Below are 13,299 nucleotides of genomic sequence, written 5' to 3'. Positions count from 1 at the left end.
TCCCACCATGCTTCAGCTTCCCCATCTGCAAAACAGGGACCGTGCTACTTGCTAAATGGAGTGCTTTGGGATCGCTAGATAAAGAGCGCTCCACCTGTTACTAGAAAAGGAGGACTTGTGGCACCTTAGAGACTAACAAATTTATTTGAGCATAAGCTTTCGTGAGCTACAGCTCACTTCATCAAATGCATCCTGCTGATCATGAATAAAGAGGGATGTTTGCTCCGAAAGACCCAGGCTGGAGGGACGATCTTCGGGAAAAGTCCAAAGTATTAAAAAAATAAATACTGCAGCTGATCAGGAAGGGCCAGAGATCTTGATGCAGAAACATTTATGGAACCAAATTCCCTTTGCACAGAATCAAAAGAATTATTTGAAAGCTGCCAGGTCCCTTTGCTGTGCTCAACTGCAGATATGGAGCAAGGAGGCAGTGAGCTTAACCAAACGGTTCTGAGATGGGGACCGTGTGGACGAAGCCCTGACACTAAGCAGAAATGCTAATGGAGCGGTGTTTCCGTAGAGCACCCAGCCCCAGGGGTACCTGGAATGGGCCCTCCTGTTACAAGAAAGGGAGGTGCGCAGGCCCTTGGGTGGAATTCCCTGGGCCTTGCCTTGTCATGGACGCTTGTGGAAAGTGGATGCAAACCACGGCCACACTGCTGGGAGCTGGAAGTCGTCTTTCCTTGTGGGCTTTTCCCCTCGCTTGATTGAACCACTCTAAAGCCCATGTCTGGGGCCCTCAGCAGCCCGGAAGGTCTCCGGCAGTTTATTTGCTGGGCTGGGGCCTGGACCAGCCAGGTTAAACAGGACACAAGTGGGGTGAACCTGGCCATTCATTAATATATGAAGGGCATTTTGGAGGCAGCCGCTGCTATTGTTAATATTTCCGAGAGGGCAGTGCTCACAATGCGCCGGGCACCGTGCACACAGAGAGGAGGAGATGGGCCATGTCTAAAAGGCATGCTGTGAACCCTTATCAGCCCCCTTTGTGGCATGGCTGATGTAATGTCCTCCTCTGTAACTCATGGAGTTCCAGCACTTGTGAGCCTGCTTCTGACCTGCTGTGTTTTCTAACCCGGTCGATCCGTGCGTAGCCGACGTTGTTTCTGATCAGACACACGTGTAAAACAGCCTTGGTTAGCGCTGTGACTCAGACACATGGAATATCCCCCGTCTGGATGGCAGTCAGGGCTGCCGGTGGTGGGAGGTACTGAATGGGGCCACTTGTTTTGCAGGTACCGGTGGCATTTGAGGACGTCGCCGTCTATTTCTCCCCAGAGGAGTGGGCGGAGTTAGCAGAATGGCAGCGGGAATTGTACCGAGATGTGATGAAGGAGAATTACAAGCTCATCGCCTCTTTGGGTAAAGAGACACTTCTCCTCATGTTACCGAGAGCTGGGTGGTCTGTGTAAGGCTGGTTCCTGGCACTTTCAAGGATTCCCTCTCTCCCAAGAGTGGTAAAGGATTGTTATCCTGAAAGTTCGCAGACCCTTTGCAAATAGAAATGCAAAGAGCATTGTTCTTATGGAATTAATTTGCAGGTGCCCAGGAGAATTGGGAGCTCCTCCCACCCTCCCCAAAGAGGAGAGTTTCAGGCCCAAAACTCATATATTCAATCCCCCCAAACTCAGACCTGTGGAGCTGAGGTCCCTCTACGTATCCCTTACAAGAGCATCAGTGTCACAATTGAAACACAAACGTCACAAAACCAGGAAATGCAGAGTTCAGGGGACACTTCCCACACAGCCTTAACTCTGCCCTGTGAGGGGGACCAGCACCTTGTTGTTTTAGGGGTGGGGAATATTTTTCCCCTGAGAGACCTGGGTAAAGTACAAGAAAGTAATTAGGAGAAATCCCCATTGCATCATTAGCCCCTTTACATTGTGATTGTGCAGCAGGAAAGAAGGAGGCGGGGTTCAGTGCGATCTCCATCAGCCAGCAATCCAGTAGTGCTGCCCCACCCTCGTGGAGAGATGGCCTGCACGGGAGTGGGGCCAGGCCCAGAGATAGGGCAGGTTTCGTTGGCGAGAGGGATACGGTATTGTCATGCTCCAAGTGCCTCTTGGCATCCAAATGGGCAGCGTTCGAGGGATGTTTCTGACACTGATTATAAAGAGAGGTTCTTATATTTCTCAGGCCACGTCTACACGATAAAATTAAGTCAATCTAACGCACACCGATGTACAGCCGCTGCAGTAATCTCCGCGCTTGTGTCGACACTTGGCTCCTTGCGCCAGCGGGGCGTGTCCGCACCAGGAGCGCTTGGGTCAGTTGTGCTGTCAGCGTGGGGCATTATGGGAAGGCTCCTGAAACCAGTGACAACACGGTGTCTGCACTTGACCTGACTACATCGACCGTGACGCTACGCCACTCGTGGAGGTGGAGTTATTAAGTCGGCGTAGTGGGACAGTTACACCGCGGAGCAAAATTTTAGTGTAGACCAGGGGCTTAAACTCAGCCAGAGCCCACCAAAGTAGAGCTCCAGTAAACATTTTCAGACCCACGGAAGCCCCAGCACCTCCCATGGGGCTGAAGCCCTGAGCCTGGCACCTGCCGTGGGGCTAAAGTCCCTGCGCCCCCTGCCCCCCACAGGGCTAAAGCCCCAAGTCACAGCACACCCCGTGGGGCTGAAGCCCCGAGCCCCGGCACCTCCTCTCATGGGGCTAAAGTTCCTTTGCGCCCCCCCACCAAGGGGCTAAAGCCCCAAACCCCCGCACTCTGAGATAGCGCGTAGTCCTGAGACCCCCTGCTACGCAGCTGAAGCCCCTAATGAGGGTGGGGGGAGCCGGGAGATATTCTCTGAGAATTGAAGCCCTGGTGTGGACCCTTCCATAATTAGGGGGCGTAAGCTGCCTTATGTCAACCCAGCTCTCTAGTGTAGACCAGGCCTCAGTAATGTAAGTTCAAAGCTACTTCGAATGCTGGTCCAGTTCCCTGCCTCTCCCCACTCTGAAACATCCCCCTCGTGACTACAAATAACCAGCTTAGGTTAAAATCAGTGTGTGGCCTGTCGCTGGCAGGGGTGCCCGTCTGTGTAGTCACCTGGCCAGTCATTGGGGAGTCACCAAAACAAACCCAGACAGCTTAGCCAGAGTCCATGAAAACCCTCCTGTCTGTTGCTGGCATGCTGAGCTTTGCTGGAGTGTGTCACCCTCCAGGGAGACACGGTGGGTAAGGTAATATTTTATTGGACAAACTTACTCATACTAAGTTTGCCAGTCCCGAGGAAGGGCTCTGTGTAGCTCAAACGCTGGTCTCTGTCACCAGCAGAAGTTGATCCAATAAAAGATATTCTCACCTACCTTGTCTCTCTACTATCCTGGACCGACACGGCTACCACAACACTGCATGGCCCTCCCGTGTCATTTACAATCCAGGTCACTGTCGGACTCGCTGCCTTTCAGGACCCAGAGAGGGTTTCAGGAATTAAGAAGCAGCTGGGAAAGCCACTCACCCTATATGATCAGGGGGATGGAACGGCTTCCGTATGAGGAGAGATTAATAAGACTGGGACTTTTTCAGCTTGGAAAAGAGACGACTGAGGGGGGATATGATAGAGGTCTAAAATCAGGATTGGTGTGAAGACAGTGAACAAGGAAGTGTTATTTACTCTTTTCATAACACAAGAACTAGGGGCCACCAAATGAAATAAACAGGCAGCAGGTTTAATACAAACAAAAGGCAGTATTTCTTCACACAACACACAGTCAACCTGTGGAACTCATTGCCAGGGATGTTGTGAAGGCCAAAAGTATAACTGGGTTAAAAAAAAGAACTAGATCAGTTCCTGGAGGGTAGGTCCATCAGTGGCTTGTTAGCCAAGACAGTGAGCGACGCAACCCCCGGCTCTAGGTCAGTGGTCTCCAAAGGGGGGTGCGCAAGACCGATTGATTGGGGGGCGCAGCAGGAGGAGAACCGCCGGAGCGGGAGAGAAAAAGGGGGCGGCCCTGAGTCCTCCGGCCCGTGGGGAGCAGGGGCAAGCCGCGCAGCCAGCAGCCGGAGAGAAGCGGGACTCTGAAGGGGAAAGCGCCGCCTTCTCTCCGGCCGCTGGCTGCGCAGCTCCCCTGTTCCTCCCGAGTCCTCGGGCCCGTGCTCGCAGGGCCGCATTCGAAAGGGGCTTGAGAGCTGCAGGCCAGGGCCCCGGGGCCCCCTTAGCCCAGGGCCCTGAAGCCCCTAAAGCCCCTGCGTTCCAGGTGGCCCTGCCTGCCGGGGGGGGGGGAGAGCTCCCAGAATCGCAGCTCCCAGAATCGTGGCCACGGGGGGGTGCTGCACTGCACAGAGCCACCTGCACACCCCCTGCACCAACAGGAGCTGCCCCAGGTAAGTGCTCTGCACCCCTGCCTGCCCCAGCCCTGAGCCTCCTCCAGCACCCCCCCGAGCGCCCTCCCGCACCCTAACTCCCTCCCAGACACTGGCGCCCCACCCTGAGCGCCCTCCCGCACCCCAACTCCCTCCAGACCCCGCGCCCCCACCCTGAGCGCCCTCTCTGTCACGGAGTCCCTGGGCGATGCTCTGGAACTGCTCCCCCATGAAGCCAGGCAGGACTCTGGGGCAGTCGCCTTTCTGGGAGCAGCCTGTCTGCAGGACACACAGCTCACCCAGCTTTCCACCTTCCCGGGTCTGACCTCGGAGCATTCAGCATCCTCTGCCTCTCCATGCGCTTCCCACAGCGAGTCCGCCCAGGCGGGGTCCTGGGGAAGCCAGAGGGTCCTGCCCCCCAACTTCACAGACAGACATGACTCTCAGTTTCTTGACTTTAGCAAAGCTTTTGACACGGTCTCCCCACAGTATTCTTGTCAGCAAGTTAAGGAAGTATGGGCTGGATGAATGCACTACAAGGTGGGTAGAAAGCTGGCTAGATTGTCGGGCTCAACGGGTAGTGATCAATGGCTCCATGTCTAGTTGGCAGCCGGTATCAAGTGGAGTACCCCAAGGGTCGGTCCTGGGGCCGTTTGTTCAATATCTTCATAAATGATCTGGAGGATGGTGTGGATTGCACTCTCAGCAAATTTGCGGATGATACTAAACTGGGAGGAGTGGTAGATACGCTGGAGGGGAGGATAGGATACAGAAAGACCTAGACAAATTGGAGGATTGGGCCAAAAGAAATCTGATGAGGTTCAATAAGGATAAGTGCAGGGTCCTGCACTTAGGACGGAAGAACCCAAATGCACCGCTACAGACTAGGGACCAAATGGCTAGGCAGCAGTTCTGCGGAAAAGGACCTAGGGGTGACAGTGGACGAGAAGCTGGATATGAGTCAGCAGTGTGCCCTTGTTGCCAAGAAGGCCAATGGCATTTTGGATGTATAAGTAGGGGCATAGCGAGCAGATCAAGGACGTGATCGTTCCCCTCTATTCGACATTGTTGAGGCCTCATCTGGAGTACTGTGTCCAGTTTTGGGCCCCACACTTCAAGAAGGATGTGGATAAATTGGAGAGAGTCCAGCGAAGGGCAACAAAAATGATTAGGGACTGGAACACATGAGTTATGAGGAGAGGCTGAGGGAGCTGGGATTGTTTAGCCTGCGGAAGAGAAGAATGAGGGAGGATTTGATAGCTGCTTTCAACTACCTGAAAGGGGGTTCCAAAGAGGATGGATCTAGACTGTTCTCAGTGGTGCAGATGGCAGAACGAGGAGTAATGGTCTCAAGTTGCAGTGGGGGAGGTTTAGATTGGATATTAGGAAAAACTTTTTCACTAAGAGGGTGGTGAAACACTGGAATGCGTTACCTAGGGAGGTGGTGGAATCTCCTTCCTTAGAGGTTTTTAAGGTCAGGCTTGACAAAGCCCTGGCTGGGATGATTTAACTGGGAATTGGTCCTGCTTCGAGCAGGGGGGTTGGACTAGATGACCTTCTGGGGTCCCTTCCAACCCTGATATTCTATGATTCTATGATTCAGCCAGCCAGTAAAAACAGAAGGTTTATCAGACCGACAGGAACATGGTCTAAAACAGAGCTTGCAGGTGCAGAGAACAGGACCCCCTCAGCTGGGTCCATTTTGGGGGGCAGTGAGCCAGACAACCCCGTCTGCACTTCAACTCCATGTCCCCAGCCAGCCCCAAACTGAAAACTCCCTCCAGCCCCCCCTCCTCTGGGCTTTGTCCCTTTTCCCAGGCCGGGAGGTCACCTGATTTCTTTGTTCTCCAACCCTTTAGCTCTCACCTTGCAGGAGGGAAGGGCCCAGGCCATCAGTTGCCAGGAAACAGGGTGTCAGCCATTCTCTGCGTCAGACCCTGCCCACACCTGCTCTCTAGGGCTCTGCAATGATCATACAACCTTAGCCCACCACCTAGAAATCATAGAATATCAGGGTTGGAAGGGACCCCAGAAGGTCATCTAGTCCAACCCCCTGCTCGAAGCAGGACCAATTCCCAGTTAAATCATCCCAGCCAGGGCTTTGTCAAGCCTGACCTTAAAAACCTCTAAGGAAGGAGATTCCACCACCTCCCTAGGTAACGCATTCCAGTGTTTCACCACCCTCTTAGTGAAAAAAGTTTTTCCTAATATCCAATCTAAACCTCCCCCACTGCAACTTGAGACCATTACTCCTCGTTCTGCCATCTGCCACCACTGAGAACAGTCTAGATCCATCCTCTTTGGAACCCCCTTTCAGGTAGTTGAAAGCAGCTATCAAATCCTCCCTCATTCTTCTCTTCCGCAGGCTAAACAATCCCAGCTCCCTCAGCCTCTCCTCATAACTCATGTGTTCCAGTCCCCTAATCATTTTTGTTGCCCTTCGCTGGACTCTCTCCAATTTATCCACATCCTTCTTGAAGTGTGGGGCCCAAAACTGGACACAGTACTCCAGATGAGGCCTCAACAATGTCGAATAGAGGGGAACGATCACGTCCCTTGATCTGCTCGCTATGCCCCTACTTATACATCCCAAAATGCCATTGGCCTTCTTGGCAACAAGGGCACACTGCTGACTCATATCCAGCTTCTCGTCCACTGTCACCCCTAGGTCCTTTTCCGCAGAACTGCTGCCTAGCCATTTGGTCCCTAGTCTGTAGCGGTGCATTGGGTTCTTCCGTCCTAAGTGCAGGACCCTGCACTTATCCTTATTGAACCTCATCAGATTTCTTTTGGCCCAATCCTCCAATTTGTCTAGGTCTTTCTGTATCCTATCCCTCCCCTCCAGCGTATCTACCACTCCTCCCAGTTTAGTATCATCCGCAAATTTGCTGAGAGTGCAATCCACACCATCCTCCAGATCATTTATGAAGATATTGAACAAAACCGGCCCCAGGACCGACCCTTGGGGTACTCCACTTGATACCGGCTGCCAACTAGACATGGAGCCATTGATCACTACCCGTTGAGCCCGACAATCTAGCCAGCTTTCTACCCACCTTGTAGTGCATTCATCCAGCCCATACTTCCTTAACTTGCTGATACTTAAGAACTGCATAGGGGAAACTGAGGCACCCCCACAATATTCGGAGGAAACATTAAGAACAGTCCCACTTCATCACACTCCCGCACCCTAACTCCCTCCCAGACCCCGCGCCTCACCCTGAGCGCCCTCCCGCACCCTAACTCCCTCCCAGACCCCGCACCCCACCCTGAGCGCCCTCCCGCACCCCAACTCCCTCCCAGACCCCGCGCCCCCACCCTGAGCGCCCTCCCGCACCCTAACTCCCTCCCAGACCCCGCGCCCCCACCCTGAGCGCCCTCCCGCACCCTAACTCCCTCCCAGACCCCACGCCCCACCCTGAGCGCCCTCCCGCACCCTAACTCCCTCCCAGACCCCGCGCCCCCACCCTGAGCGCCCTCCCGCACCCTAACTCCCTCCCAGACCCCGCGCCCCCACCCTGAGCGCCCTCCCGCACCCTAACTCCCTCCCAGACCCCGCGCCCCCACCCTGAGCGCCCTCCCGCACCCTAACTCCCTCCCAGACCCCGCGCCCCCACCCTGAGCGCCCTCCCGCACCCTAACTCCCTCCCAGACCCCGCGCCCCACCCTGAGCGCCCTCCCGCACCCTAACTCCCTCCCAGACCCCGCGCCCCCACCCTGAGCGCCCTCCCGCCCCCTAACTCCCTCCCAGACCCCGCGCCCCCACCCTGAGCGCCCTCCCGCCCCCTAACTCCCTCCCAGACCCCGCGCCCCCACCCTGAGCGCCCTCCCGCCCCCTAACTCCCTCCCAGACCCCGCGCCCCCACCCTGAGCGCCCTCCCGCCCCCTAACTCCCTCCCAGACCCCGCGCCCCCACCCTGAGCGCCCTCCCGCCCCCTAACTCCCTCCCAGACCCGCGCCCCCACCCTGAGCGCCCTCCCGCCCCCTAACTCCCTCCCAGACCCCGCGCCCCCACCCTGAGCGCCCTCCCGCCCCCTAACTCCCTCCCAGACCCCGCGCCCCCACCCTGAGCGCCCTCCCGCCCCCTAACTCCCTCCCAGACCCCGCGCCCCCACCCTGAGCGCCCTCCCGCCCCCTAACTCCCTCCCAGACCCCGCGCCCCCACCCTGAGCGCCCTCCCGCCCCCTAACTCCCTCCCAGACCCCGCGCCCCCACCCTGAGCGCCCTCCCGCCCCCTAACTCCCTCCCAGACCCCGCGCCCCACCCTGAGCGCCCTCCCGCACCCTAACTCCCTCCCAGACCCCGCGCCCCCACCCTGAGCGCCCTCCCGCACCCTAACTCCCTCCCAGACCCCGCGCCCCCACCCTGAGCGCCCTCCCGCACCCTAACTCCCTCCCAGACCCCGCGCCCCCACCCTGAGCGCCCTCCCGCACCCTAACTCCCTCTCAGACCCCGCGCCCCACCCTGAGCGCCCTCCTGCACCCTAACTCCCTCCCAGACCCCGCGCCCCACCCTGAGCGCCCTCCCGCCCCTTAACTCCCTCCCAGACCCCGCGCCCCACCCTGAGCGCCCTCCCGCCCCCTAACTCCCTCCCAGACCCCGCGCCCCCACCCTGAGCGCCCGCTGTATCACAAAGTGTTAAACCAAGATTTTCAAAAATAATAAAGCGTATTCAATCACATTGCTCTCACTAAAAATATTATTATTAATAATAAACTTGTTTTAGTGACAGCAAAAAGTTTTTTTATACCGTTAATAAATAAAATAAAAAATTATTTAAAAAATATTGTTTATTTCATCTTTATCTCATCATTTTTTAATTTCTGTGTTTTGTGTATGTTTTATCATTTACACACTATATCAGTACAGTAGTACATGTCTATAATTTATACATAAATAAATATACATATATTGGGGGTGCTTGCTAAAAATTTTTACTGATGGGGTGCACGATCAAAAGTGTTTGGAGACCACTGCTCTGGGTGTCCCTAAGCCTCTGACTGCCAGAAGCTGGGAATGGGCGACAGGGGATGGATCACTTAATAACTGCCCTGTCCTGTTCGTTCCCTCTGGGGCACCTGGCACTGGCCGCTATGGGAAGACAGGAGACTGGGTGAGATGGACCTTTGGTCTGACCGTTCTTATGTTCTTCTGAGCCCGTCTCATTGACCTGTGGTTTTTGCCTCCTGCACAGGGTGCCGGGGTGCCAAACCAGAGATCATCTGTCAGATGGAGCGTGGGGAGGAGCCATGTGTGGGGGAGCCCCAGGGCTGGAGAGAGAGGAGACCCCAGAGCCCCTGCTCAGGTGAGTCAGGAAGGAAACACCCTAAGAACAGAGCCCATCCCATGACTCTTGTTTAGTGTTAGGAGTTTGCCTTTGTTCCAGCGGAAGAAGTGATGTCTGGACTCTCTCCTCTCTCCAGCAGGTGTTGGCAGCACCGTTAAAAAGGAGGAGCAGGAAGAGGGATGTCTTGGTCAGGAAGATCCCGAAGCACCGGCACCACCAGGGACCGTGTCCGGAATAATGGGGGAGAAAGGTCTCCAGCTCTTGGGACTAAAGAGCTGCAAGAGCGAAAGCTTGTCCCGCCGGAAGCAAAGAACCCAGGCCGGAGACCCTCAGGGAAGACGAACCGGGAGGGTGCTAGAGAGGCCTCATGCATGCCCGGACTGTGAGAAGAGCTTCAAGGACAAGACGGCTCTGATAATCCACCAGCGGATCCATACGGGCGAGAAGCCCTTTCCCTGTGCTGAGTGCGGGAAGCGCTTCACACAGAAGCAGCATCTCGTCAGCCACCAGCGCACCCACACCGGGGAGCGCCCCTTCTCCTGCGCCCAGTGCGGCAGCAGCTTCCGGCTGAGGAAGGTCTTCCTGACCCACCAGCGGGTCCACGCCGGGGAGCTGCCCTTCACCTGCGGCGAGTGTGGGAAGATCTTCAACCACAAGCACCACCTGATCACGCACCGCCGCACCCACACGGGCGAGCGCCCCTTCCCCTGCACCCAGTGCGGCAAGCGCTTCACCCAGAAGCACCATCTGCTGAGCCACCAGCGTAGCCACACGGGCAACCGGCCCTTCTCCTGCGCCCAGTGCGGGAAGAGCTTCAAGGACAAGACGCCGCTGAGCATCCACCAGATCGTGCACACCGGGGAGAAGCCGTTCTCCTGTGAGGCTTGCGGGAAGATTTTCAGCCACAAGCACCACCTGGTGATCCACCGGAGAACCCACACCGGGGAGAAGCCCTTCACCTGCGCCGAGTGCGGCAAGCGCTTCACGCAGAAGCACCATCTCGTCAGCCACCAGCGCATCCACACCGGGGAGCGCCCCTTCGCCTGCTCCCACTGCGGGAGGAGCTTCAAGGACAAGATCACCCTGAAGCTGCACGTCAGGCTGCACACCGGGGAACGGCCCTTCGCCTGCGCCGAGTGTGGGGAGCGCTTCCGCCTCAGGAAGGTGCTGCTCACCCACCAGCGGGTGCACACGGGGCAGGCCCCGCTGATATGCACCGAGTGCGGGAAGAGCTTCAATCACATGCAGCGCATGGCCATGCACCAGACGAGCCACCACGCCCAGCCGGGGCCGTTCCGGAGAGCTCAGCGCAGGGAGAGCTGCTCGGGGAAACCACAGCTCCTCGTGCACCCACAAGGCCAGCCCGCTGGCTGCTCGGCACACACAGCGACCTTCCAGCCGCACGCACCTGGGGGTTCCCCCTGCCGAACAGGCAGAGAAAGTCCTGGGCCTGACAAACCACCTTCTGCACAATTATACACGGAGCCGGCCCCGCGGGATCGCCCAGAAGAAACCATCTGACTGCTGGGAGCAGGGAAAGCGTCCCTCACGAGCGCAGTCTGAACACCCCCCCGCCCCCCTCCCCGGTCCTGTGCGATGGGTGTCGTTAATCCAGCGCTCGCCCTCTGCAGCACGGCACCGGCGTGAGACAGAAACCAAAGACAGCCAGGCTGTCCCTGAGTTTTCCTGGAAACGGTCAGCGCTCGTCAGCGGGAGAGACACTTCGCCCTCAAAGGGGGCTGCGGAGACTTGCTTAGGGCTGCGTGTACCTGCATCAGGCAGCCAAGGAGCGTCCTGGTGGCCGGCGTTCTGCCTGTCCTGCCTGAGACCCAGCAGAGCGAGAAGGAAAATATTTAGCACTTATGCAGCAGATTAGCAGCCAGCTGCCCAGTGAGAGACACATGGAGGGCTGCGGAAAGTGGGAGTCTCTGTTGTAGGACATGCGCGGACAGAGGTGTCACCGCGTGGTAGAACTAGAGATGGACAAGCCCTGTTAGGTCATTCGGTCCCTCTCCCAGGGGCTAGCATTGGATTGTTTCCCTTCAGCACATCTCCAGCCCCTTGTCCAGTCCAGTTCCAAGCGGTGGGGCTCCCACCCCGTCCCTTGGCTGACACCCCCCCGCCAATGCATCTCGCTGCCAGGAAATTACTCCTGAGATTCAGTCCACGGCTTGCCTTTCTCTGTTACATCCCATTCTTCCTAGTCATGCCCAGGTGCCAGTCGTGAATAATCATCCCTCTTTGGTTTGTACGCGCTACGTATCCATAGACTGTCAAAAGATACTGTTAAAGCAGGGCTGTCGCTCAATCACAGTTAACTCATGCGATTAACTCAAAACAAATTAATTTGATTAAAAAAATTAATCGCGATGAACTGCCGTTTTAATCGCACTGTTAATAATAGAATGCCAGTTTAAAGTTATTATAACTATTTTGGATGTTTTTCTGTATTTTCAAATATATTGGTTTCAGTTACAACACAGAATACAAAGTGTACAGCGCTCACTGCGAAAAAGAAACAAAAGAAATGGTATTTTTCAATTCACCTCATACAAGTACTGTCGTGCAGACTCTATTGTGGAAGCATGTCCTCTGAAATGGTGGTCAAAGCATGAAGGGGCATACGAATTTTTAGCATTCTGGCATGTAAATACCTTGCAATGCCGGCTACAAAAGTGCCATGCGAACGCCTGTTCCCACTTTCAGGTGACGCTGTAAATAAGAAGCAGGCAGCATTATCTCCTGCAAATGTAAACACACTTGTTTGTCTGAGCGATTGGCTGAACAAGAAGTAGGACTGAGTGGACATGTAGGCTCTAAAGTTTTACATTGTTTTATTTTTGAGTGCAGTTATGTAAAAAAAACAATTCTACATTTGTAGGTTGCATTTCACAATTAAGAGACTGCACTACAGTGCTTGTGTGCAGTGAACTGAAAAATTCTATTTCTTTTGTTTTTTTCAGTGCAATTATTTTAAATCAAAAATAATAATATAAAGTGAGTTCTGTACACTTTGTAGTCTGTATTATAATTGAAATCAATATATTTGAAAATGTAGAAAACCTCTAAAAATATTTAAATAAATGGTATTCTAGTATTGTTCAATAGTGCAATTAAAATTGCGATTAATTGTAATTATTTTTTTAATCTGACAATCATGATTAATTTTTTTTAATAGTTTGACAGCCCTGTAGTAAAGCTATGGCTTAGAAGTCAGCGTGCCGGAGAAATCCCTGTGGGGGAGAGGTTCACTGGAGGCTAAGCTGCCCCCCCAGCCTGCTCCCTCGGGCACCGTGGGGCACTTTGGAACTTTGACAGGTGTCTGGACCCTGCCCCTGGAGGCCCATCTTCCTGCTCTTGCTGTCCTGCCCTTTGCAGTTGGGTTGCACCAGCTCTGGGAGGCTCCGCTTCCCCTTGGACGCTGGGGTGGAACCGTGCCCGGGGCAGAGAGACCAGCCACCTGTCTCGCCACCCGTCTCCAGTGGAGGGGTCAGCCCTGGGGACCAACTGCAAGTGCGGCAGCAAGGCCGGTGGGCAGGAGGGACCTATGGGAGAGCAGGATCCCAGGCCATTCCGGTCTGGTTAATGGTGCTCAGACACCAGAGGGACGAGCCCCACGTAACACCAGGCAAGAGAGAGCAGGAATTGAATTACCCCCAGAAGCCAGCTGGTAGCCAGTGAGTGGCCCAGAACACTGATGCGTTGGGCCCCAG

At 55.4% G+C, this 13,299-nt stretch overlaps 1 protein-coding gene across 1 annotated transcript in view; it reads left to right on the top strand.

The window, feature by feature from the left end:
• Positions 1-12,019, top strand: part of LOC140906205 (uncharacterized) — a 32,650-nt gene extending 20,631 nt beyond the window's left edge. The window contains exons 6-8 of the mRNA XM_073329697.1: positions 1,236-1,362; positions 9,494-9,604; positions 9,723-12,019. Of these exons, the coding sequence (XP_073185798.1) occupies positions 1,236-1,362; positions 9,494-9,604; positions 9,723-11,107 (1,623 nt within the window). The 3' untranslated portion in view covers positions 11,108-12,019. The remainder of the gene's footprint in view (positions 1-1,235; positions 1,363-9,493; positions 9,605-9,722) is intronic.
• Positions 12,020-13,299: the final 1,280 nt, after the last annotated feature.

The sequence above is a fragment of the Lepidochelys kempii genome, chromosome 2 (genome assembly GCF_965140265.1).
Source record: "Lepidochelys kempii isolate rLepKem1 chromosome 2, rLepKem1.hap2, whole genome shotgun sequence".
NCBI classification, from domain to species: Eukaryota; Metazoa; Chordata; order Testudines; family Cheloniidae; genus Lepidochelys; species Lepidochelys kempii.
Note: the sequence above shows the minus strand (reverse complement) of the source record. Positions and strands in the feature narration are given on the sequence as shown.